Below are 27348 nucleotides of genomic sequence, written 5' to 3'. Positions count from 1 at the left end.
GAGTCAATGTCTATCAACGTCCATAGGAGATTCATGTTTTTTGGAGGGGGGAAAGAAAAATCAGTGATTCAGAGAATGAGTTTTTTTTTTTTCTTTTTTAAAGTTTATTTATTTTTTTGGTAATCTCTACACCCAATGTGGGGCTCAAACTCATGACCCAAGATCAAGAGTCACATGCTCTTCTGGCTGAGCCAGCCAGGAGCCCCCAAGACAGTTTTGTGGGTTTTTTTTTTTAAGTTTATTTATTTTTAAAGTAATCTCTTTGGTAAGTGAGTTCTTCACATCTGCCTCTGGACCATTACTAAAATTATGTTTCAGTAAAGCAACGCTTACAGCCAAGATGAGAATGTGAACTTAAAAGCCTAATTTCAACTCAACCTAATTTGAAATTCGAGCAGGAAGATAAAGCGTTAGGAGAAATAAAAGCCCATCCAATTTCTGCTGAAAAAAATAAAAATTATTTATTGTATACGAAATATAAGTTATTTTTACATAAAAGCCATTATTGACCCATAATGGGCTTGTAAGATCATCTGTACGATCCTTTTTGTTTATTGAAACCAACAAGGCTGCCTCTCTCGCAGAACTTTCTGAACTTAGTATCAACGAAAGTATGTCTGGTGAAGACAAAAGAGGTTAATGTTCTTTTCTAAGATTCTGTTTTGATCTCTCCCCACCTCATCCCTACATTCTACAGGGAGAAAGCTGCTGCTTCTATATCCAAGTGTTGCTAGTACTTCTCCTACGGAACAAAAACACAATACACAAACCATACTAGAAATATTTGGTTCATTTTAATCAGCTATTGATGGTATAATAAAATAAATTTAAGTGGCACCTAATTTAAACATTTAAAATAGTTCATCAGAGGATAATCTACAACACACTACGTGACGCCTAACTGTCAGAACAACACCTCTTTTTTTCCCAAGAAAGAAAAAAAATAAAGGCACAATCAAAATTATGACCAACAATTTGAATTCATTTGGACACTTATAGATGATTTTGTAGGCAAACCGGCAGGCACAATGTTGAAAAATCAATCCACTAGGTTTAGAAATAATGGTAAGATAAAAAAAATGACAGCTATACATTTCAGAGTTAATGCCTGAAATTAAAGAAAAATATCCACCAGTTAGCACAATGATCTTTTAATGACTAATTTTTTTTTTAACATTAAGATTGTTGTCTTAGGGAACGCCCTTCTCCAAACATTTAATTAAATGTTCAATGTATTAAATAATTTACAGAGAGAAGTAAGTTTTGTGTTCTGTACAAATTAAAGGACACACGACTATAACCCCCTCCCCCCCTGCCAAAGCTCAAATTTGCAATGGTCTCAGCAGAAACTAAACAGTTCACAAGTTAAACAGAACTTATAGCATTACAAAAGTTTACAGAACCCTTCTTTTCATCCTTTTTTTCTAACAGCAAAGATTACAACGACAAATTGAATGACCAGAATGTAAAAATATTTGTGCAAAACTGCATTAATTGTTCTTACCATTTAATAGAGGTGAAACCTAACAAAGCACAACAACAGTCATGAAGAAGAACTACACTGGAAGGAATTCTCTTAGATTTCGAACATGGATCGTACTAGGACTGAACACTGAAGGGAAACGTGGCACCGTGAGCAGGAGGAAAACGTGACTCGGCGACTCTGCCAGCGAAGGCGGCGGACCCTGGACCGCGCCGAAGTTTCTCTCCACACCAGCCAGCCGCCTTAAATGACTGGGAACACCTGCAGGGCTTGAAACTCACTCCAATGTCTTTATTCTCGAAACTCACCCCGATGTCTTTATGCTCGAAATTTGCAGATCATAAATGAAGTATTTCAGAAAGTCCTCTCCCCCCCCCGCCTCCTCAAGGAGTGTTTCTTGTGTCACTGGAGGTGGTCCTTAAAAGAGCTGAATCATAGATTCTCTGGATTTACCTACACCGATCCATTTAACTGGGATGGGGGAAAAAAAGAAGAAGAGTATTAATTTGTTTATAATGTTCGATCCTTGGGATGAAAAGGTCCCCACTTTTCCCGGTGTCACTATTTAGCTTTGCCAGGTGTCTTTTGCTATCCGTGGCTGTCCTGACAGCAGACCGTGCTGATTTCTAAACAGAACGTGCAGTCGGCATCCAGCACAGGTGTGAGATTTACCGGTTCCAGTGTTAATCGAGGGGTATTTCCAAGTTGTCGATGCCTGATAATTAGGTCAGTAAGATACTGGCCCAAACCAGCAGAGACCGAAAGAACCCTTGATCACGTCCCTAAGAACTAGATCAGCATCTGATAAATACAGGATGCTAGGAGGTTCTGCAAGTATCAGCATAACTTTTATATCCCAAGAAAGGAGAAGGGGCTGGAAGCAAATGCCATTTTAGCTTGCAGAGCCCGGACCAGTCTATAGGAATCTCTCAACATCGTACCACACCTTTATGGTCTTTTATACAAGTCACTGTCAAAGTCACTACTGCTTGTGTTTCAACACAATGCTGACTGAGAGCCACAGCAAACATGCTGACTTAACTCTGGCACCAGGCTGCTCAGGACAGCTAGCAATGTGGAAAACCAGACTTGTATTTGAGAGGAGCAGAAGAGCAAAGAAAGCACTGTGTCAAAAAGAAAGACTTCCGGTAACTGGTCAGAGCCACCGCTTGGTTATGCCTAACTCCCTGGCCAGCTTAGATTTGTTTCTTAATGTGGGTTTCTTCTTTGCTCTTCTTGTAGATCTTTTCAAATTGGATCGCCTATTTTCTGTACCTGTTATTCCCTAATTGTTCAAGAAACACCCCCAACTCCCAAGGGTGCTTTAACCCGGAATGGAAAGACTGCCAACCATTTTTGGTGGAGATGAAGACACAAAAGGGTTTGTTACTAAGAGGGAGAAAGCGGGGCGCCCGGGTGGCTGGGTCGGTTGAGCGTCCGACTTCAGCTCAGGTCATGATCTCACGGTTCGTGAGTTCGAGCCCCGCGTCAGACTCTGTGCTGACGGCTAGGAGCCTGGAGCCTGCTCCGGATTCTGTGCCTCCCTCCCTCTCTCTCTCTGCCCCTCCCCAGCTCATGCTCGCACTCTGTCTCTGTCAAAAATAAATAAACTTAAAAAAACAGAAAAACAAAAAAAACTAGGAGGGAGAAAGCAACGAGCGTAAGTGTAAAAGTAACCTGCTGTCTTCAGGCATCTGAAGGACTTAAAGAAAGGTGATTACATTTATCCTAAGAAATAGGATTATTTTGTATCTTCCTGGGCATTTATACAAATCATGAGCACTCTACAAATTAACAATGATCTTCCTCTAATCCCATCTCAAAGATACAGTCAAGTTAGAAGCAGAGAAAAAGTAGAGATGGCTGTTCATAAAGAGTTTATATTTACCTGGAATTTGAAGCTCATCTTCAATAAATCGAACGTAATTTTGTGCATTAACAGGGAGCTCTTTAAATGTCCTTGCATTTGATATATCTGTGTTCCAACCTGGGAGAGTCTTGTATTGAACTTCAACTTTATTTAAGACTTCTTGGTTTGCTGCAAGTTAAAGAGGATGTATGCTTTCTCATGGTATAACACTGTCTATTGCTAAATAAGTGATTTGCTAGGTCACAGGTTCCTGATCTCTTCTCAAAATCCTTGGAGCCAGATGCGCTTTGAAATGCAGAAAAAAATGTTTTGTTTTGTTTTCCTCCAGAGTTTAGGAAGGTCAAACAGTACATTTACCATTTGAGGCGGTATTTTTATAATCAAACACATTCCTGCAGCCACCAGATTATTCACTCGAAGCAGATAGATGATTGGTTCTAATATCAACTCAGGTCAGGTCTGACTTTGGTGCCGACCTTTCCATTTTTTAGAGCTTTCCAGATTTCCACACCGTGGATTAGAGGCTGCGGACCTGCATAAAGGCAGCAATCTCACAGAAAGGAGACTGGCGGACTCGCTCTCATCTGGGAAATCTATGATTTTGGTGACTGCACAAAAGCTTAGCTGGAAATTTTCTTCATGATCTCACCTAACCGTTTTCTCTGTACCCCCTGGTAGAAACTAAAAGCCTACGAAAGTAAGAACAGTTTCTTCGACCAGAGGCAGTACGGTGCCTGCTGTGGTGTACCATCCAGATTTCCCGCTTCCGGGTGGAGGCCCTGCCCCCCCACCCCCCTGCTGCGGAAGCACCCCTGCTGAGGATCAGGTTCAGAATTTCCCCAGAGACCACCCTCCGCTGGAAGGAGCAGCGCATATCCCACAACCGGTCAACGTAGACCACAGGCGGCACAAAGCTGCAGTTTCTGAGAAAAAGGAAACTCACGAGCAAGTCCTGAAAACAACTCCACCATCTGCCCAGGGACAATGTCCTGACGACTAAAGGTCAGGACACCGGAGTCAGAGGAGAACAACGGTCCCACTGACTGAGAAGGCAGATACCAGATTTCAGGGAGGCTGAAGCAGTGAGGATCACGGTCCAAGCGTCAGAAAGGAAGGAGCTATACAGAGAGCTCCCACCCCTCAGAGACCCTGTGAAAGTCCCCCGGCTAACGTTCACCTTTACATGCTAAGACTGGGACCCCTGGAGGCTTACGGACAGCAGGGGCCACAGTTGAGTGCGACAGGTTCTAGAGTTCCAACAGTGCTGTCGGAAGGGAAGGGACAGACTACACTGAAGCTCCAGCCAGCACTGCCACATTGGAGAGATCTCTTTATACCCCAGTAACTCTCCTGGCAGCAGCCGAGACAGCAGAAACACTGCTTCATTTAAATAACGATGATCAGTAGGTTAAGCGTCTGACTTCAGCTCACATCACGACCTCACGGTTCACCAGTTCGAGCCCCGCGTCGGGTTCTGTGCTGACAGCTCAGAGCCTGGAGCCTGCTTTGGATTCTGTGTCTCCCTCTCTCTCTCTGCCTCTCCCCTGCTTGTGCATGCTCGCTCTCTCTCTCTCTCTCTCTCTCTCTCTCTCTCTCTCAAAAATAAACATTAAAAAAAAATTAAAAACGATGCGCCGGAGTACAACTGACCGCAGACCCTCTACAACAAAGCCTAAAAACAACCTCTGCCAAGATCCACAGAGGAAATAGAATTTGTAGACGGACTCACACCAGGTTAGAGGCTTGGGAAACACCTTGGGTTCTTCCTGTAACTATAGAAACACAGTGGAAAACCAAGCTCATGCAAGTTCAAGATGATCAGCCAGTAATTCAACTGTCCCCTAAAACAAGAACCAATACTCTTCAGAGGGAGGTAACGGAATCTGAGTCACTACAACATAAGCGCATTCACCCAGAAGTCATTAGACAGAAATAGAGATCCATGGGGCACCTGGGTGGCTCAGTCAGTTACGCGTCTGACATCGGCCCAGGTCATGATCTCACGGTTCATGCGTTCGAGCTCCGTATCAGGCTCTGCTCTGACAGTGTGCAGCCTGCTTCGGATTCTCTGTCTCCCTCTCTCTCTGCCCCTCCCCCGCTGATTCTCGGTCTCTCAAAAATAAATAAATAAATTTAAAAAAACTAAAAAAAAAAAAAAAAAAAAAGAAGTAATAGTAGTGAACCACAATCAACTTAAAAAACAGTCACGAGAAACCAAACTGGAGACGGCCCAGCTGTCAGACTAACAGAAAATGGCTTTCAAGGGGTTTCCGAGAACTTGCAGCGACCCTCGGTTCCCAAGGACTGGTCGCCATTAGCAAGCCACAACACCCACCAACCTACAAGCTTCATTAAGCTAGTAGATATTCCTTTGTTTGGCGGATCCCCCGTCTTACAGGATGACTAAACAAATGAACAGTTAGTTCCTATTTCTGAAAGCTGGTAACATTTATTGAACTTCCTGAGTAACTGAAAAAATCATGTAGCTACGGATATGCTTGAAGAAACACATTGCCTCATGTGGGAAGTCTCCTTACAACCACCCACTCTTGACACAGGAGATTAGACAAAACCACTTGTGTGGCTTGAAGGACGGGGTGGGTTAATGTATTAAGAGCCTGCTTACCCTTACAGGCAGCACTCTTCTACTCCACATTTCTCAAGGGGGGGGGAGGGGTGGGGAGCAGAACACCTATGAAGAAGTCACTTTCAAAATAGGGAAGGTGAGATTCAGGGGCCGCATCGCTGAGCTCAGAACTGCCACGTTTCTTCTTTCTTCCTTTGAGTCTGAACACATGCATCCTGCAACCCGGAACCCAAACGCGTGGCAGCTACGAAACTGAGGCCAGTGACAAGTGACTATACTCGCGCGGTTCCCAAAGGACAGGGCAACCCTGTGGCTACCTGTCACCGACCATGCGGGAGAGCTATTGGAGACTGCTCTAACACATCCCCTGATGCCCTGTAACGTTCTGTGTACCGCAGACTGAAGAACATACCTGGGAAATGAGGTATGATTTCACCATCGAGCTTGTAAGCAACCCCAACTTTGATTTCCGTAAACATGTCCAAAATATCCAATTTGGTAAGTGCCAACCTAAGTGGAAGGAGAGGCAACGTTAAAAGAGCAGACTCTTCGAGGCCCTAACATCTAACGCGATGAGGAAGTAAAGAATTCGTACCAAGCTAGGCATTCCAAAGCAATTCTGAAAACTGGTTAGGATTATCTTCTGAAGTGCACCACACATAAAGCGTGCATTTTCCTCATGATACAAAAATGACTTACCTACTTGTGAGGAGCTCTCATAATTCCACCTTCCCTGACTGACCCACACCATCTTGCTTAGCTTTCTTATGAGGGATCAACACACACGTGAGGGGCAGCAGCCCGGTGTAAAGGACGCAGTCTATGGGACTCGGCAGAACTCGCTGTCCCACAGAGAGGATGACAAGATACATGGACATTTATGCATACACCATAGGCCCTCATCTCGCCACTCTAGTCACCATCGCCTCCGCCCTTCTGCTCAGAAACTGTCAAAGCAGAGTAAGGGAACCACATCAAGGACCTCTTCATGATACATCCAATCTCCCAATAAACTGACTGGGAAATAACTTAAGGGGAAATCTATGGCATTAGATAAAATAACAGGTTTGAGAATCTCATCCACAAGGTATCTTTTTATTCTTTATTTTGCTCTTTGCTAGAAGCTAACCCAGAGTAACAGAGACACGAATACGGTTATTTACATATTTGCGTATATGTGTTCATAGCAACTTTTACTGAGCATTTTCAGGGAGCCAGGCAGCGTGCTGTACGCTCTCACTGTATTTCTCGCCCAATTTTCAAAATACTCGTGTGAAGTCGGTATCATCATCTAGGTTTTAAAGATGATGAAAAAAGGCACAGAAAGATGAACTTGCCCAAAGCCACAGCACAACGCGTGAGTCGGAGATTTGAAAACAGGAGTTAGACATTCATCAAGCCCATGCACCAGGTCGGTCATACTGCCTCCTCTCCATGAAGGCAAAGTGTGCCAACCCATCTACCTACTTATCTTACTTCCCTCTACACTTGCATGTGGAGGATCCTGATTCCTTTTTCCCAACCCAGATGTCTAGGAAGACAACGTGGGGTCCTTCCCCTTGGACACCCTTCCCCTGGATCTTGGGCCCCCTGCACTTTGAGCTACAATTGCATTTGGGGGCTAAAGAGTGACACTACCACCAGGATACTACTCTTAAGGTTGCACTCCACAAAAACTAACCTTTGGTCACGAACCCTCCTGTACTTGCCTGAAATAAATGTTTCCGAGAATACTCACGCAGTAAATCCATTAATCATATGAGCGTATTTGAGCAAAACGAGGTCCAGCCAGCCACACCTTCTTTTCCTTCCAGTGGTTACCCCAAACTCGCGACCTCTTGTTTGTAGTAATTCTCCAATTTCCTGGGAAATCAAAAATAGGGCTTTTGGACTACACTCCCAGTGCTGTAAATCTAGTAGAATTAATTATATCTAAGATCATATAACAAGTCGAAGTCTCCTAGAAATGAACATCTCTCAAAAACTAACGAAGTGGAAGACAGAATTCCATCCAGATGATGGATGTTGCGTGAGGCATTATTTGGAAGCGATCCACCTTTGGCTTCGTTTTTTACCATTTCTTGAAAACCAGCAATTTTTATGATGTCAGATAACTTCTTAAGATTTAGATTAACATATGAGAATAATAAATGCTACATATGAAAAACAAAGTTGTCAGTAAGTATTTATTACAAAAGACAAGCCAATTATTTGCAAGAACAACTGTAGTCCGATGATCTTCCTGAAAACCGGAAGACAAACTCTCAGCTAGCAAGGAGTCGCTAACGGCACGATGCCCTTTCAAAGAGAAGGAAGGTCGACAACAGCGCTCCAAGTTCTAAGCCACAGCCATTGTCTACAACCTAACCTTCCGTCCATGGTCTATCTATTCCCTACTTTACACCTTTCCGATTAAAGTCATTACCTCTCATATTCTGACATTGACACAACTATGTAGTTTTTAGACTGCTGCTCTGTCAGGTTTGAATCCCAGCCCTGTCTGTCTATGTGCAAGTTATGGTGACTCTCCGTGCCTCAGTTTCCTCATGCGTAGAAGCGGGGGGCGGGGGGGGGGGGACAGGGGTTGGTGACACCACCCAGCTCCCTGAGCTGTCGTGAGGTCCACAGAGCTCCTGAGTATACAACACTTCAACAGTGCTTGGCCCGCCATCGCCACCACTGAGTGTCGGCGAAGGTTAGCCCAGGTCCGGAGGTCACTCTCCTCAGCCCTGGTTCCTGACAGGCTCCTAGTGCAAGGCAGCCGTTATTTTTAACCACCTCTTCCTCCTCCACCACCTTAATCTCCCTCGTGTACCCACCTTCTCGTAGCCTTGCACCTACAAGCACCCTTTTAACGTTTACTTATTTTTGAGAGAAAGAGACAGACCATGAGTGGGGGAGGGGCAGAGAGAGAGGGAGACACAGAATCTGAAGTGGGCTCCAGGCTCCGAGCTGTCAGCACAGAGCCTGACGCAGGGCTCGAACCCATGAGCGGTGAGACCACGATCTGAGCTTGAAGTCGGACGCTTAACCAACTGAGCCACCCAGGTGCCCCTAATCCACAAGTACCTTTAAGTGCCCTCTGACACTTTTCTTTTGTTGCCAACCTGCTGCTACTTCAGTGAAGTGCACAGGAAGGTAAGAATTTGTTAAGGGGGGAGGGGGGGAACAGAAGTTTATATTTTTTATTTAACTATTTTTTTTTTTGAAAGAGAGAGAGCAGGGGAGGGGCAGAGGGGAGAAAGAAGGAGGGAGAGGGAGGGAGAGGGAGGGAGAGGGAGAGGGAGGGAGAGGGAGGGAGAGAGAGAGAGAGAGAGAGAGAATCCCAAGTAGGTTCCACACTCTGTGGACATAGGGCTCAATCCAACAACTCTGGGACCATGAACTGAGCCAAAATCAAGAGTTGGACGTTCAACTGACTGAGTCACCCAGGAGCCCCCAGAAGTTTTTCGGGGGCACCTGGGTGGATCAGTCGGTTAAGCATCTGACTTTGTCTCAGGTCATGGTCTCATAATTCGTGGATTTGAGCCCCGCATCGGGCTCTGGGCTGACAGCTCAGAGCCTGGAGCCTGCTTTGGATTCTGTGTCTCCCTCTCTCTCTGCCCCTCCCCCACTTGTTCTCTCTCTCTCTCTCTCAAATATAAATAAATAAACATTAAAAAAAAAACCCAACAACAACATTTTTGGAATTAGATCAACTGAAAACGGGCTTACATTGTCCTGCTCTGTAGGAAAGGCCCCAATGCCAACTCGAGTTGTGTAGGCTTTCACGACCCCATATACTTCTCCGACATTTTGAGGGGGCATCCCCAGCCCGGTACAGACACCTCCAACCGTACAGTTTGAAGAGGTCACAAAAGGATAAGTTCCTAAAAAGAGAAACAAATATTAAACTATACACACATGGGCATACGTTACTCGGAAACAGAATTATAATGAAAAATCCACATTTGAGTATATTCCAGGTAGTGGACAGGCTTGACTAGAACCGTCCCCTCAAAAGCTCAGTGTTTTCCTCTTGATCCTTTCTGTCCGTAACGAGGTAACAACACGGGCGGTTAGAGCTGGCAGGTGTGGGCACTGGAGAGGCTCTGTGGGCGTGTGCACGCTTACTCAGCTCTGCTCGGTGGGTGCTCGCCAAAGCCTGCTAGATGACGTGATGCCAAAACCCTGGTGTTCTTCCACTATGTAGACTTACAATCTACATACTTTTAGTACTCTTCTGTTAATTTGAAAACAAGTTTGTCTTACTTCCTTGATACAAATTTTTAAGACACATCAGCAACCCAGAGTGACACCAGGACACCATGAAAGTCTGTGGTCTTCATTACCCTTCCTTCTGATTTCTGTTCAGGGAAGAATCCCCAAAATGACAAGGGAAGCTAAGAGGGGTGTACTCCCCCAGCCCCAGAGATCCTGGATCCCCACTTAAACTATCCACTAAGCTAATCAGACACTCTGCTTTCTTCCCAGACTGCACAGACATATTAAGCAGTCAAAAATCCATTATCTACTGTAATAGAAATACACTTTTTAATTGGTTTACTTGGGAGTCAAAAGCCGATGAAAGGTCAGTGAGAGCTGAGAACAATCAGACTTATCCTGAGGGATCAGGCTCAGGCAGAGGCCACCAACCTGATAGGGCAGTAGCTGGACGGTATTGACTCGTCCACTTTTCGAAGATGGAAGAAATACCCTAATGTGCTCAGAATCTCACACCCAAGATGTTAAACAGATTTCCACAGACCTTAGAGTAGACATGTTTAAGGACAGAGTTTATTCTTGATATTTAAAGACAGGCTGGATTAAAAGTAAAGATCCTTCCATAGGATTCCTCTCATCATCAAATGGAGCATGAACCAAACAATGAAAATCAGTTTACAGAATCCCGAACCCACTGACCCAAACGGTGATTTCATTTTTCTCATAAACTACAAAACTTAACACATGTATTATATTTTCCACAACATTCTTTTCGAAAAACAGATGAGTGGCAGATGGCAAACTTTCATCATTCCTGAATATACAAGCCTGGCTTTAAAATCCTGTAAGGCTGGGAATTTAAGCTGGTACAGCCACTCTGGAAGACAGTCTGGAGGTTCCTCAAAAAATTAAAACCAGAACTACCCTACGACCCAGCAATTGCACTACTCGGCATTTATCCATGGGATACAGGTGTGCTGTTTTGAAGGGACACATGCACTCCCTGTGTTTATAGCAGCACTATCAACAATAGCTAAATGTCCATCGATGGATGAATGGATAAAGAAGATGTGGTATATATATACAATGGAGTATTACTCACCAATCAAAATGAATGAAATCTTGCCATTTGTAACTACGTGGATGGAACTAGAGGGTATTATGCTAAGTGAAATTAATCAGTCAGAGAAAGACAAAAATCATGACTTCACTCATATGAGGACTTTAAGAGGCAAAACAGATGAACATAAGGGAAACAAAAATAATATAAAAACAGGGAGGGGGACAAAACAGAAGCGACTCATAAATATGGAGAACAAACAGAGGGTTACGGGAGGGGTTGTGGGAGGGGGGATGGGCTAAATGGGTCAGGGGCACTAAGGAATCTACTCCTGAAATCATTGCTGCACTATATGCTAACTAATTTGGATATAAATTTTAAAAAATAAAAAAAAATTAAAAAAAAAGAAACTCAAATTGAACGTTGGAGACATTAAATAAAATTATAATTAAAAAAAAAAGAAGTGTACTTGTGGTGAGCACTGAGTCATGTACAGAATTACTGAATCACTATATTGTACACCTGAAACTAACATTACACTGTATGCTAACCAGAATTTAAATAAAAGTTTTTTAAAAGTTAAAAAAAAAATCCTGTATGGGAACGTTAATTATTTATATCCTAAGTACTTTAGGGCTCGGTTAAGCCCCCATGAAGTCATAGCTCACTCACCAAAATCAATATCTAGTAGGGCTGCATTCGCACCTTCTACCAAGATTTTCTTTGGTGGTCCATGTAGGGCCTCATAGAGGAAGTAAACTCCATCTCTCACCATTGGTTTAATCCTTTCCATGTAACCCTACAGGCAAAGACAAAATCCAATTCCAGTGTGTACTAATAAATGTACAACATGATCAGTACAAGTAAAACTTACCTGACTCTAAGACAGGTAAGACTTAACTAACGCAAAACAGGAGGGGCTGGTGATGGTACTCAGTCTACTGGACATTTGGACTAGCTTTGGTCTCTCGTCCTGATTCTCCAGAACCAGAAAAGAGACCCTTCCACATTAACCTTACTGCAAGTTCTGATGACAACCTTCCTCGTGGCCAAGACTCATTCTTCACAAACCAGCTTGCAGGAAAATGAAAAGAACCGGGTATATTACATTGTGCTTTTGCGTCCGGTGAGGTCTTGAAAAAGCTACATTTACAATCCGTTTGTAACCACGAGGTTTGCAACTTGCATCAAGGTGACTGTCAAAATGTTGGTGCGGGTCACCAGTGTCATGCAAATATCGACAACTGATTGTTAACACTCTTTTGCTATTGTATTCCATTACAGCAATAGCTCAGCAGTATTACTAGTAGGTAATATCAAATACTATTTTACACACGAGCATTAAAAAATTTTCACAAAACATATTAAAAGCATTAATAATCCTGCTTAATTTTAGAAGTCAATTAAAAACGTCATATAAACAAGAGTCCCCTCAAGGCCTAAAGTACAAATACAGTAAAACCTAGTTTCGGGGCACGTAGGTGGCTCAGTCAGTTAAGCGTCTGACTCTTGATTTTGGCTCAGGTCATGATCTCACAGTCATGAGATCAGCCCCACATCGGGCTCCAAGATGGTCATGGAGTCTGCTTAAGATTCTCTGTCTCCCTCTCCTCCTGCCCCTCCCCCTCTCGCATGAGTGCACATGTGCCCATGCCCCCTCCCCGCCTCTCAAAAACAAGTAAGGAAGCAAACCCCTAGTTTCAACTATGTTTCAATATTTAGTCAGACTAGTATGGAAATTCCAAGATCCACTTGTGAAGTCACCGGAATGTGTTACACCAACTGATCAAAGTATGGTCCCCCACCTTGGCTCTGGTCTCCTGCTTATTCCTGTTTTAGTCCTTTTTTTATGCCTGAAGTGACCATACCGTTCATCATGTCCCTTATTCCTTCAAGTGGTGGTTCAACAAATAGCACCTATTAAGAATCTTCTTACCCAATTCTGTTCATTATTATTCATCTACTTCACATGAAACATGAAACATGCATAAAATGGAACTGAAAAGCCATAACCATACTTTAGCACATAAATATTTCCAAGTTGCTAGCAATAAATCTAAAATATTTGCCACATGATAGAACGAAAAACAATGGCGGTGTATCCTAAGCAATGAGCAATACACTGAAATCTAAATACTCAGCATTTAGAATCTTCCTTGGAGGTCTTTTTTTTTTTTCTTTTTTTTTTTTTTTTTAAGGAATTTAGTGAGTAGATAAGCCTAAAGTCTATAATCATTCTAGAATAACATAGGAGTTTGTAAATTCCTATTCAGTTCTGGAATTGATGTTCATACCGATTTACAGAAGAGAAGGAGTAATAATCAGATACACAGGAAGCAGCTTGAAACTCACCAAAGACCAGGGAGGAATGGAAGGTGGAGAAGGCAGGAGACTCGTCTACTAACTCGGGCACCTGACACCTAACAGCTGCCAAACGTGGGCCCAACCTTTGCCAATCACCTTGGTCTCGTAAGAGAACAGTGCTAAAGAGACCCTCCTTCCGGAACGTGCTGGGGCCCTCCTTCCGGAACGTGCTGGCCAGCTTTAAAAGTCAACAGCCCCGGCCGTCCCTCTGTTGATCTCTGCTCCACATTGCTAGGAGGGATTTTTATTTTTTACGTAATCCACATCGAGTCTTTTTTCTGCTCAGAATTACTCAACAGCTTTTCCTTAACTCCAGGATAAAAACTAAAATCGTTATCGCTAGACAGAAGACCCCCAGAAGACCTCCCGCCCACCCCCGCCCCGCCAATATTTCGTTTCAGCCACATCACGCGAAGTGACTCAAACGTGCCCTGTCCTTTTCGGTAGGCCTTATGCTTTCAGACTTAAAAAGGACAATAATTTGCCATACCAGTCCTTACTTCCGGCACATTACACAGTCTGTGTGGTACTTATTACACCGTAAATCATTTAATGTACATCTTCCCAGTCACAATGTGATTTCCATAAAGGAAATTAGAGACTGCATGCTCTTCATTCTTATGTTTGCAGGTCCTAACACAAAGCCCGAATGAATGATCTGAGATGTCAATCTGGCAAATGACTTTTTGAAAAGGACATTAAAGGGGCCAGAAAGCATTACCTTGAGTTTTTGTAATTCGCCTTCAATGTCGATTTCCAAAGTGGGGTATATAGATTTGTACTGGTTGGCCAGAACTTTGAACCTGAGAAACACGGATAAATCAAGATGTTCGCTCTGTGTAAAACCAGTCTGAATAGATCACTTGATTCAAATGGTTTCTGTAGATAAGTGGTTTTCATAACACATCAATCCAGGACTGAAGCTACATTCTAAGACATAAAAGCTACACAGGAGATCAGTCATATGAATAAGTGATACATTCAAAATATTTTTTAATTCAAATGTAGGAATGCCAATCATATAATTAGGGTGATGTGTGTGGAGGGAAGGGGATGGCCTAAGATCTGCAACCAGTAGACTTAAATCAGTGTAAATTATACTGCGCTGTGTAAAAGAAAAAAACAAAAGGAGACAGTCTACACAATGCTTTTTAAAGAGACAGAGGCAGAATTTAGCAACTGGTCTCCAGTAATCTCAGTGGAGGTGCCCTGATGGCACAAACTGCTGCCTGAAAATGGATTCAGCCATCGGGTCTTTGATGCCACCTGTCATTAGACACAACCAATTAACTCCCTGTCACTGAGTCACCACACAGCTTTGATGATTATTAGGTCTCTCATGGAGACTTTTCTAGAGAGTAAGCATCCATGAGGCAATTTCTATTTTTTAAGGTGAGCTTAAATATTAAATAGTTCACCAGTACCTAAGAGCCTAATTATGTCTAGGCTGGGGGAGTCTCTGGAACTGAAAATCTGAGGGGTCAAGACTCTCGGGGGCGGTAACCCGACCACGGTACCGCCACACCCCCCTGGAATCTATTTCTCTGCCAACTATACCAAACTCCAATCCCTACATATAATTTTGGCTTTGCCTTCTTGGGGTATCGCTAGGATACCAACAAGATGTTACTTTTCATGAAGTTAATTTGAAATTAAGTAATAAAAAGTAACTTTAATACTCCAAACAAAACAAAAGAGCCAAACGCCACTATTCAACTAGAATACTGATCTTACCAATTTGCATCCTGGATATGAACAATCCCCAAGATCCCACGTGCTCTTTCCATTCTGAAACACAAGTTAGTTACCTCTCAGAGAAGCCCTCGAAGTCGGAAACAAGATCACACATCCGCAGTCCACTCCGAGCAGCTTTGGAAGAATAAACTGGGCCAATGCCCTTTTTTGTGGTACCCAAGCTTAAAAATAAATCAAAACGGGCTTTGAGTTAGACAAGAAAGAGGCACTTCTTGTGGTCAGATCATTACAAAGAATGGAGTTACTCCGACTATTTTGTTTGTGCTATTTTCTGTAAGTTTATCATCACAACCCTACTGATTTCCTCTGAAATCCAAACACATTCTAATAATTTTTCTTAAACCTCTGGCCTAGGATTTGAACATAAGGGTCTGGATCTGCTTAAACTGCACCAAAAACAAAAACACATACTTTTTCCCGGCTTGTTCTTGTCTCTGTTGCTCCTGGATACCATCAGCTGCTTGATGAAAATCGAATACTGAGGAGAGAAACACCAAGTCACAGTCGTTGAAACAGAGATCACGTGGGAGGAGCAAAACATACCGCATTTTAAATTACTTGAGTTACAAACGCCTTCGGCCTACTTTCACCACGACGAATCAAATGGGTGCTTTTAAAAAGCGTCAATAGGGGCGCCTGGGTGGCGCAGTCGGTTAAGCGTCCGACTTCAGCCAGGTCACTATCTCGCACTCCGTGAGTTCGAGCCCCGCGTCAGGCTCTGGGCTGACGGCTCAGAGCCTGGAGGAGCCTGTTTCCGATTCTGTGTCTCCCTCTCTCTCTGCCCCTCCCCCGTTCATGCTCTGTCTCTCTCTGTCCCAAAAATAAATAAACATTGAAAAAAAAAATTATAAAAAAAAAAAAAGCGTCAATAATGGTGGGAGTGAAGTTATGACGCCAACAGGTACATGAATACGAAAATAACGCCCAATCGTTCATTCCTATTAATTGCAAACTATATTATTTTAAAACTGGTCAGTAAGAGGGTAATTTTGGGGCCTACCCTACAATCCTGTGAAGCTTCACTTACTAGGACACCCTCTTTTCTTCAAGTTCTACCCTCCAGACATCTCTGCGTTATCTTGACATCTCACTCTCCCTCACCAGTCCCAAACTTCTGTCATCTTTCACCCCAAACCGTGGCTTCCTAATGAGTGTATTTCCACTCTTGGAAATTCAGATTATCTCGAATTCATAATTCTTAAGGCAGCAAAGCCGTCTTTCCAAGACACAAAATATGATGTCACCAGCCCCTTGCCTTTAAAAACTCAATGGCTTTCTGTTGCTCAAAAGAAAAAGACAAAACTCCTTTATGTGGCCTCTCTTCTGGCTCCGTGCTCTGGTCCCCTTTCTGCCCTTGGGTCACACGGGCATTCTTTCACGTTGATGGCTACAAGGAAGACACTTGTGTCTGAATGTGGCTCTTCCTGTGCCTGCGCGTGCACTCACAAACTCACGCCCCACCAGTACTTTAGGAAGCCTGTTACCAGCTGATTTCCTGTGCCTACAAGTTCTCAAATGTTTACCGACTGAATAAATAGCCACTTGATGGAACAGGCGGGCCTAGAATTTCGTCTTACAACTTTTCACCAAGGCTTCTTTTGCTTCCAAAAAGCCAGACAGGAATATAATTTAGGTACCATAAAATTCACCCACTTGCAGCGTCCAATTTAATCATTTTTCAAACATTAAACCCTGGCTTCTTTTCCCTAATGATTGTGATTGCTTCCATATAAATAAGTTGAAATGTTTACATTTTACACAGAACGACTGACATTAAGTTTCCTAGAAAGCAGTGGTGGCTTAGCTAAAAGATCTGGTGGTATCGGAAGGCTTCTGTTGTAGTTATAGATGTTGAAACTAGAAAAATTCGAGGAAACCTGACCTTAATCAACCCTCTGATTGACCCTACCCCCTACAACCCCCTCTGCCCTAATTCCCTCTTTTGAGAGGCTACAAAATTGTCAAGGCAGTCCTCTTCCCAACTGTATGGTTAACAGATTTCCCCAGTGGTCTAGAACAGGAGTTCTGACACCTCTTACACTAGGTGATTACAACACAGAGACTAAATTTTTATCGTGTGACATAAAATTACCCTGTGAATCACGATGCGTCTTCGTGCCACAGAAGCAGGTAGCAACAACATCCTTAAACTACACTGCCATATTGCACACCAAAAGGTATCTATGGGAATGTTCAGAGCAATATTATTTGCAGTAACTCAATACTAGAAATGAGTCAAAGCCTCATTAATGGGAAAATGGATAATGGCATTTTCATACAATGGGATACTATTCAGCAATGAGAAAACTATAAAATATTGCTTCATTGAACAATAAGGATGAATCTCATGGGCACCCTGTTGAGTGGAAATCAGACGCAACAGATTAAATGTGTAATCTGTATCGAGTTCAAACAACAACAACGACGACAAAACCAATCTATAAGTGAGAGAATAGCGGTCTCCCTTGGTGAGACGGAGTAGATAAGGACTGGGAAAGGTCATTAGAGTGATTTTGTTTATTTGTTTGACTGAAATATATTGACCTAGAACACTACTTCCAGGCGTACAACATAAAGATTCAATATTTGTATGTACAGGATGCTTGGACTATTCTGGTTCTTGTAGTTCTAGAAGAGTTTTAGGACTGTTTCTTCTATTTCTGTGAAAAATATGATAGGGATTGCACTGAATGTGTAGATTGCTTTGGGTAGGATGGACATTTTCACAAAACGGATTCTTCCAATCCCCGAGCACAGAGCATCTTTCCATTTACTCGCGTCTGCTTTCTTTTATCAATGTCTTACAGCTGTCAGTGTATAGGTCTTTTACATGCTTGGGTAGCAAAGTAGCTTTTTCGGGCACTAGAAAGGTTCTGTTTAACAAGGTAGACACTGATTAAAGGGGTAAAATATGTGTACACTTTTTGTGCATTTTGCTGCTGTGTGTGAGATGTTAAAATGGTTACTTATTTCTAACAATAGCTATTGTATACTATAGGGATTACTTTATTACCATGTACAGCTAATAACCATTCTTATTTACTTTAGAGGAGCCTGAACAGTTCTTAAGAAGCTGTTTCATTAAAACTCAGACTTTGCCAAAGTGAGACGTTGGAGTGAGCTATTTCTTTCGAATAAAAAAACATTTTGCATTTAAGTATCTGCTGCATTTTCTATGCCCAAATAAGTTACAGTGGCAACTTGCAAACCACAAATAAATGGTTGATGGAAAGCAGGCAAACCATATTTCTCAGAAATTAATTTAGTACCTTGCCACTAAGCTAATGTTTCCTTAGGTTTTTCCAGGCCCCGGGGAGCTATTAGTGAACTCAGAGTAATTACTTTCATAAAGCCTCATCGTGGCACAGAGCCTTAATACCCCCACTAACACTGTTTTTGAAAGAACGCTCTTCGTGTGAGGTTGATTTGAACACGTCTTCCACTGTCCACAGCCTAGATAAGGAAAACAAAAAATGCTGCCTTGGGGACTCAGTCTAATTTTTAAAATAAAAGATAATTATGCACTTTCAGTAGATAAGTTTTAATAACACCATCTTTTATTATTATAGTTAAGTTTTATTAACACCATTAATGTCACACTGTATTAATGTGCCCACGTGAGCTTCAGGATCCGTAATACCCACGTCGCTTGCTGCTCTTCTAAGTTGTTTTGGGGGTTTTATTAGTTGTGGCCACTTACTAGGAGATCTACCCTCTTAAGAGATTGTTAAGTCCCAAGAGAACACGGTCATCTACAGCCTCAGTGTTGCACAGGAGGTCTCTAGAACTTACTCAGGAGATGACACAAAGGTCATCTTTGCAGTGACACATCCCCAGCCACTGTATCGGAAATTATAGATTGCTACCCACCTTCTCCAAACTGCCAGATGCGACAGGTGGCTCCCCCCTCCTCAGACCGCATCACTACATGCCATGGTGCGTTTGTTACAGATTTATCTTGTTTGTCATCTGTCTGCCCTACTATACCACACGCTCCATTTTTTCTACTGCTGAATCCTCAGTGCCCAACACTACACCTGGCACAGAGTAGCCATTCAATAGATAGTTGCTGAATCAAAGGACAGACACCAACTAACCTAGATTTCAAATGTTTGAAGAAATTTAAAGTCTCGGCCATTTCTCAGATCTCTTTCCATCGGTAAGTATCTCTTACATTACAAATTTTGTTTGGAGTTTCAATGCGACAGGTCGCAATTATAATGTAATGGTTCCCTGCATGCTTGCTTAAGTATGCTAACGTAAAGAACTGGCCAACAACGGACTCATTTAAAAATTTCTTTAAAAGAAAATTAGCTGTTTAAAGCAAAAATTTAAGAATGCAATGTAGAGTTTATAACAACATAGACATGAAATGTAGGACAGTAATAACACAAGGGACTGGATAAGGGGTATAGAGGGCGTCTGGGTGGCTCAGTAGGTTAAGCGTCCGACTTCGGCTCAGGTCATGATCTCGCGGTTCATGAGTTCGAGCCCTGCGTCAGGCTCTGTGCTGACAGCTCAGAGCCTGGAGCCTGTTTCAGATTCTGTGTCTCCCTCTCTCTCTCTCACCCTCCCCCATTCATGCTCTCTGTCTCAAAGGTAAATAAACGTTAAAAAAAAAAAAAATTAAAAAAAAAAAAGAAACATTGCCTTGTAAAAATCTTGGATTAAATATTGTATCATGTTAAGGTAGATGATTAAAGATGCATATTATAGGGGCACCTGGGTGGCTCAGTTGGTTAAGCATCCAACTTCGGCTCAGGTCATGATCTCACCACTCGTGAGTTCAAGCCCTGCATCAGGCTCTGTGCTGACAGCTCAGAGCCTGGCGTCTGCTTCACATTCTGTGTCTCCCTCTCTCTCTCTGCCCCTCCCCCCTCTCAAAAATAAATAAAAACATTAAAAAAAATTTCAAGATGCATATTATAAATCCCAGAACAACTACCAAAATTCACAAAACAGGAGGTGTAATTAATCAATCAATAAATGGTGCAGATAATATTTAAAATACTAAATCTAAAAGAAATCAGGAAAAGGAGGAAAAAAGACAATGGCAGGAATAGAAAACAAAAAGCAGATATAAATTCAGCCATAATGTTAATTAACTATATTTAGAAATAAATGATCTAAACACTCCAGTTAAAGGGGACATTGTCACAATGAATAAAAAGCAAGACCAACTCTATTTTGTGTATAATAAATGCCCTGCAAATATAGATATAGATAAGCTAAGGATGGTTAGATTGAAAAAGACACCTCCTGCAAACGCTGATCTTAAGAAAGGTGTGCTGGTTCTTAAGAGTAAGGAATATTACCGCGGCACATTCCTGTGTATACCAACGTACATGAGGACATCTCATCACGATCAAAGTTAATCTGCCAAAAACAGAAGTTTAAATAGACACACCACCCAAAGCACACAAAGCAGAAACTGACAAGAGGTGAAAAGACAGACGAATCCAGTTACTGCTGGAGGTTTCAACGTGCCTCTAAGTGACTGACAGCAAGGAGACAGAATACCAGCGAGGACACAGAGACGCGAACACCCTTTAACTGACACTTAGGGAACACCCCACTCTCAACAGAAAACATATTCTTAGGGCATGTTGAACACTAACCAAAAGAGGCCCTATGCCAGGCCATAACACAAGTCTAGACAAATTGAAAATGGATGAGATCACACGCAGAGTATATTCTCTGTCTATAACAAAGTCAGGAATAAATAAGGGAAATCAGAAAAAGCATCCAATATTTACAAATGTAAACGTATTTCTCAATAACTTGTGGGTCAAAAAGAAATCACCAAAAGGTATTTTCAAATGAATGGAAATAAACGTACAAAATGTCAGTATTTGTGGAGTGTAGCTCAAGTCGTAGGAGACTCATACGCAGCTTTAAATGCTTATATTAGAAAAGAAAGGTCTACGTCAATGATCTAATAAGCTTGAAAAGAAGCTAGAAGGGAGCAGATTAAACCCCCAGAGTATGTCAGTCCAGCACAGTTCACTTCAGAGAAATTATTTGAATGGATTACTGAGGTTTAGCCATAGGCTTCAGCCTCTGCTGGTAATTTGGAGGCACTGCTACTTAGCTGATACTTAAGAAACTTGATGGGGCTGCTCTTACATGGAGGTCAAGGCTAAAACTAGAGCAGCTCTTGCCTCAGGAGACCTTTGAATTTAAATACAACTTACGGGGCGCCTGGGTGGCTCAGACGGTGTGTCTGACTTCGGCTCAGGTCGTGAGCCCCCCACGTCAGGCTCTGGGCTGACAGCTCGGAGTCTGGAGCCTGCTTCAGATTCTGTCTCTGTCTCTCTGCCCCTCCCCTACTCGCTCTCTGCCTCTCTCCCAAATATAAAAAACATAAGAAAAAAGTTTTTTTAAAAATGCAACTTAAGAGCTTGCATCGGTCAGTTCTCTCTCTTTCCTGGTTAGTGTCTCAAAACCACGTGACTGATAATTAACAATTCTATCCCTTCAAAGGTAGGACAGGAAAAAGGAGACAAACTTCAAACTTCTTGGTGCTGCTTGAAGTTAATTTGAGAATCCAGTTTGTTCTAACAACGGACAAGGAGGCTACACTGAATAAAGTCTGAACCACTGAAAAAGCCACATGGGTACATTTTAGACACAAAGAGTCACTCTCAAGATTTTCTCCAGATAGAAGACCTGCTTTTTACATGCGTATTAATGTGCAAATAAATGCTCTTCATATTTGATATGGTTTATTATTTCTTTTATTTTATTTTTTTAAGTAGGCTTCACGCCCAGCACAGAGCCCAATGCGGGGCCAGAACTCCCCACCCTGAGATCAACACCTGAGCTGAGATCAAGACTCAGATGCTTCACCAACTGAGCCAGCCAGGTGTCCCTAATATGCTTTATTTTATAACAGAATTAGAGATGTTTCTCATGAAATGCTGCTTATGTTAGTCAGTAGTTTAGCTAATTCCTCAGAAGTTAGTGATAACTTTCTGAGAATAAGGCAGTTATAAAAAAATGCATGTTATGCCCCTTACCAATGTGAGCTCTGTCAGATATGATAAGCCTTTTTTCCCAGCCTTCCAGACCTAGAGGGAAGGAGAAAAAAGATACGGTTAACTGAACACTTTGTATAATTTTTAAACCTTAATTTCTTTGGAAATACAGTATTTCAAAGTGTTTTTCACGGAAGTAATCGCTAACACATCTTGTCTTCTGTACGGGATACATATTTAACAGGAATGTTCTGACCAGTCATTCATTATATATACACTCATGCACAAATTCTATCTTTTTAAATGTTTAACTCTAAAACGCTTCAAACTCAAGCCAGCCGGAGCCACATAAAATACTTCTAAGAATCCAAAAGCAAATGGTGGGGAAATGTCATTTTTGTTAGAGGCAGGGGAGGGGGAATTTGCTGCAGAGCAGGAGAAGAATTTTAAGAAAAGGGAGTTAATTTGGGGAATGGCACCCTTTCCCAAAAGACAATTATAAAAAGTGGGATTAGAGGCGCCTGGGTGGCTCAGTCGGTCAAGCGTCTGACTTCAGCTCAGGTCATGGTCTCATGGTTTGTGCGTTCAGCCCTGCATCAGGCTCCGTGCCGACAGCTCGGATCCTGGAGCCTGCTTCGGATTCTGTGTCTCCCTCCCTCTCTGCTCCTCCCCTGCTCGTGCTCTGTCTCTCTTTCTCAAAAATAAATAAACGTTTAAAAATTTTTAAAAGATTAAAGAATTTAAAAGGAGACAGCACCACGTAGGTAAAAATGCAGGGAAGCCAAGAGGGATGAGAGCCGCAGGCAGCCAGGATTCTGTGACATCACATCGAACTGTCAGGAACACTTGAGGTTGGATTGCTACTTTTAAACTTGAACAGCGAAATCGAATTGAGTATTTCCAACGAGCCAGGCTAAGGGCAAACAGTGCTTTTCCTCAACTGCGTATTTATTATTTGCGTTGCCAAGTGCCCCTCAAAGCCCAGCAAGGCAGCCAAACTGAATGTAAACAGACTTCCACAAATCCCAAAGAGATTAGCAAAGGCAGGAAATTAAGGCTTTAAAAAAATTGTTCTTAAGGAGATGGGAGTGAATCATGTCATAGAAAGAGCATCTCCCTCATGTGGAGGGAGGGACAGAAACAACCCTGTTTTATCCCAGGGTTATACAACCCACGGGAACGACACTGACTGACTGTGTGCAAAGGGGACCTCACTGGTTTCCTGACTCCCACAAGCTAATGTTTGGTTTGGGAGGTGGGGATGATGAATCTCTGGAGTTTCTCCACCAGCGAACGGACAGTGATTCCAGGAGCCTGAAGAGAAACTCTATGGATGACCTGAGTGTCAAGAAATCAGGGCTTACACAATTACCTTATTCTGTTTGTCTTCTGTTTACAGAATAAAACGTAACCGAGATTGAAAACATTTGTCCTACAACAACCTGCAATTTTAAAGTATAAGACAAGGGAGCCTGGGTGGCTCGGTCAGTAAGCATCCAACTTCGGCTCAGGTCATGATCTCACCATCTGTGAGTTCAAGCCCCGTGTCAGGCTCTGCTCAGAGCCTGGAGCCTGCTTCAGATTCTGTGTCTCCCTCTGTCTCTGCCCCACTCGTGCTCTGTCTCTCTCAAAAATAAATAAACATTAAAAAAAAAAAATTTAAAGCATAAGACAAAATGTTTTGCCCGGTGTGAGATTTTTCAACAAACTTTACAATAAACAAACCAGTTACCAGGCAAAGGAGTCAGGCTTTCATACCTTTTCCTTTTTGAACATTTTTCTCTGCTTCCTCAAATAATCCAGGTAGATGAATTACCACACCATTTCCTAAAGGAAAGCAAAAAAAAAAAAAAAAAAAAAAAAGACCAACCTTAAATATTTATACTTATAATACACATATAATGATATTAAAATACAGACATCTATGATAACTCTCATCTAGAACAGCAGATAAATGAAGGACTTAATAAACAGAATATCTGATTTCTCAGGGAGTTACCACAGAAATGATTCCAAGTTTTTAACAGTAGTGTAATGCAAATACACATAGAGTATAAAACACTAAAATTACATTCAAAATAATTTGAAATTTCTTTGAAACAAAGTGAAACTTATTCTGAAAGAACCTAGTTAGGTCGGTCTAGGCAAACTGAACCAGGTTACGATGATGCTAAATCAATGCCTTTAAAATTGGGGAATCACACCCTACTAGTGGCCATAAAATCAATTTAGCGGGTTGCGATTAGCATTTTTAAAGATAAAACACTAGGCCAAAAAACTTTAGATCACATCACATTATAAGGGTTCAGCATCAATCCGTGAAACACCTCCTATATTTCTCACTGTGCATCAGTGTTTGGAAAGCTGATTTGATGATCTAATACTACTTTATAAATTTAAGATTGCCAATGGCCACAGTTAAATGCAAGTTATTCCAAAAAGCATTAGTGCTAAAAGACAGAGTTGTAAAATAGCCAGAGTTAGGTATATTCCACAAGGCACCAAGGTCAAGATGAATAAGGGACCAGTGATTATTTGAGCAGTGAGAGATGAAATCAGCTTGGATAACGAAAAATGAACACCATTATCAATTGAGGGAAAAAAACCCCAAACGGTTCAGTTTATACACTCACCAATGAATGCGGTAACATTGGGATTAATTATTCCACTGGGTAAAAGATGAAAATCATATTCCACAGAATCTACAACAACTGTATGGCCGGCATTATTTCCTCCCTGAAAATATAAGACAGGGGAAAATTGACCCAGACAATAAATATGACAAATAACACATCTCCCTTCTAAAGTGAACTAGTAATTTCTTCTAAAATGTCAATATAACTGAAGAAAACCCAAGTATGTATTCGCCACAAATACTTATTTTTATTTTTTTAATGTTTTATTTATTTTTGAGACAGAGAGAGAGAGAGACAGAGCATGAGCAGGGGAGGGGCAGAGAGACAGGGAGACACAGAACCCAAAGCAGGTTCCAGGCTCCGAGCGATCGTGACCTGAGCCGAAGTTGGACACTCGCAGCCGACTGAGCCACCGAGGTGCCCCACAAACACTTATTCTTTAGAGGCTTTATAGTAGTTTGACTATACCCTCTTCTTCCCCCCACCACAGTACCCTGGTTTTTCCTGACGGGATCTAGAAAACTAATAAATTCAGGTTTCTAGAAGGTAGAAAGACATCTCCCCTCTTAAAAAGAGAAAAAAGTGTGAGAAAAGAAGTACAGGGAACAATTAGTTATTCTGGCTTGGGCATTACAGAGGACATGTAGCAATCTAATTAATTATCCGTGATATTTCATCCAAACGCAGAAAAATCCCTAGATGAAAAGAGTAATCGATCCAGTTATGTCGACCCTAACTTGACATAAACATTCATGTAACTCCCACGGTACTAAAAGGGCGTCAAGCAGCTCTGTGACCTGAAATGTGTATTCTTACACGGACTTATCTATCAACTAGGAAATCTCCAAGTAACTCCTTCCAATACTGGCTATCCTGAGACTCCAATTCGTAAATGTGTAAGTCAGTCTTGTGGGTGTGTAGTACCAATCCCTGAATCTGCTCATCTCTGGATAAAGTAATACACTGGGTCAAGGAACCTCTAAAGTTGAGAAACATATTATAACCCCATAGTGAAACTTCCACTCTGTGAAGCTGATGCCTAGAATAGTCAACACAAAGCAAAACCTGAGGTCAGATTAGGTTCACAGGAGACTGATTATTAAGTGACCACATAATTTTTCTAATTTTTTTTTTTGAGTTTATTTATCTTGAAAGAGAGAGAGAGAGAGAGGATGGCACAGAGAATCTCAAGCCCACTCCGCACCCTCAGCACAGAGCCTGACCTGGGGCTTGAAGTCACAAACCGAGAGAACATGACTGAGCTGAAATCAAGAGTCGGACGCTTCATAACGGACTGAGTCACCCAGGCGCCCTAATTTTTCTAATTTCTAAGCTTAAAAAACATTAAAAAGAAAAACCCCACACAAATCAACTGATATTTAAACTTCTACATAATATTAACAAAAAGCTTAAAGTAAACAAACCAGGAATATGTTTGCAACAAATACAAAATTTAACAACATCCTTGTTGGACACTAAAAAAAAATATCAATACACTATGCGTCCTGAGAATGACTAGTTTCACTTTATCCCAAGGCTGTTTTTGACAAAATGAAGGTTATTTACTTTTTACCAAATCATCACCAATCAAGAACTCACAAAACCTGCCAGAAGGCTGGTCTTGCACAAAAAAATAAATAAATAAATAAATGCCTATTTACACTGTTCTCCACAAATACAAAGCATAGAACTGCCTGCTTTAAGACTAGTACATGTCTAGGTCAGGTATGTTTAAAACAAAACAAAAAAAGACCGGACAGTGAGGTCTGGAAGGCAACAGGTGGGCGGCAGGTCACAGGAGGACAGAAGCAGGAGTGATTAGCAGCACTTCCCTCACTGGATACACCGAGGGAACCTGGCAGTATTTCCCTACTTTTTATGTTTTAATAAGAAACATCTGCATGTGAGAAAAGGCTCTGAAGGATGCACGGTAGGGGTGAAGTCTTCCTCACAGTCCTCGCCCCACCAGGCCCTCCCTACCAGTCACCACCAGGTTTTGGTGTAACTTCTGGAGGTAATTTGCCAAAGCCAACAGGTAATCTGCGTCCTGTTTCACTGCACACATCCAAACGGCGGGAGATGCATACTCCCGGGCAGCCTGCTTTTACTTAGCAAATCTGAGCACGTGTTCCACACCTTATGAACTGAACAACCTCATTCTTTTCATGGCCCTACCGTACAGCTTTTTATATGGTCCCATACAGAATTTATTTCCCACAAGAGAGGCATCCGGGCTGTTTCCAATCTGTCGTCCTTAGAGACAACGTCACAGCAGCACTTCCTGGTGCACACTTTATTATGACTTCACACTTGCGCAAGTTTATTACCAATTCTGATAGAACCCTAAAAGAAAAATAACCCACAGGACAATTCTTACTTGGTGTTTATAGCTTTTCTTTCACAGATCTATCCC

General features: G+C 42.0%; 1 protein-coding gene across 4 annotated transcripts in view; it reads right to left on the bottom strand.

Moving 5' to 3' along the window:
- Positions 1–772: 772 nt before the first annotated feature.
- The window catches only part of ADSS2 (adenylosuccinate synthase 2), a 36741-nt gene continuing 10165 nt past the window's right edge, over positions 773–27348 (bottom strand). The window contains exons 1-13 of one of the 4 annotated variants that reach the window (XM_019821486.3): positions 27111–27179; positions 24933–25035; positions 24058–24126; positions 22342–22392; positions 15734–15800; positions 15376–15483; positions 14289–14370; positions 11876–12002; positions 9655–9809; positions 7679–7803; positions 6353–6450; positions 3372–3521; positions 773–1954 (exon numbers count right to left, since the gene is read on the bottom strand). In XM_019821486.3, the coding sequence (XP_019677045.1) occupies positions 1902–1954; positions 3372–3521; positions 6353–6450; positions 7679–7803; positions 9655–9809; positions 11876–12002; positions 14289–14370; positions 15376–15483; positions 15734–15800; positions 22342–22392; positions 24058–24126; positions 24933–25035; positions 27111–27164 (1242 nt within the window). In that variant the 5' untranslated portion in view covers positions 27165–27179 and the 3' untranslated portion in view covers positions 773–1901. Of the gene's footprint in view, positions 1955–3371; positions 3639–6352; positions 6451–7678; positions 7804–9654; positions 9810–11875; positions 12003–14288; positions 14371–15375; positions 15484–15733; positions 15801–22341; positions 22393–24057; positions 24127–24932; positions 25036–27110; positions 27180–27348 lie in introns of those variants that run through there. The other 3 variants (XM_045049413.1, XM_023247274.2, XM_023247275.2) reach the window with 3 other exon arrangements.

This window comes from Felis catus, chromosome F1, assembly GCF_018350175.1.
Source record: "Felis catus isolate Fca126 chromosome F1, F.catus_Fca126_mat1.0, whole genome shotgun sequence".
NCBI lineage: Eukaryota > Metazoa > Chordata > Mammalia > Carnivora > Felidae > Felis > Felis catus.
Note: the sequence above shows the minus strand (reverse complement) of the source record. Positions and strands in the feature narration are given on the sequence as shown.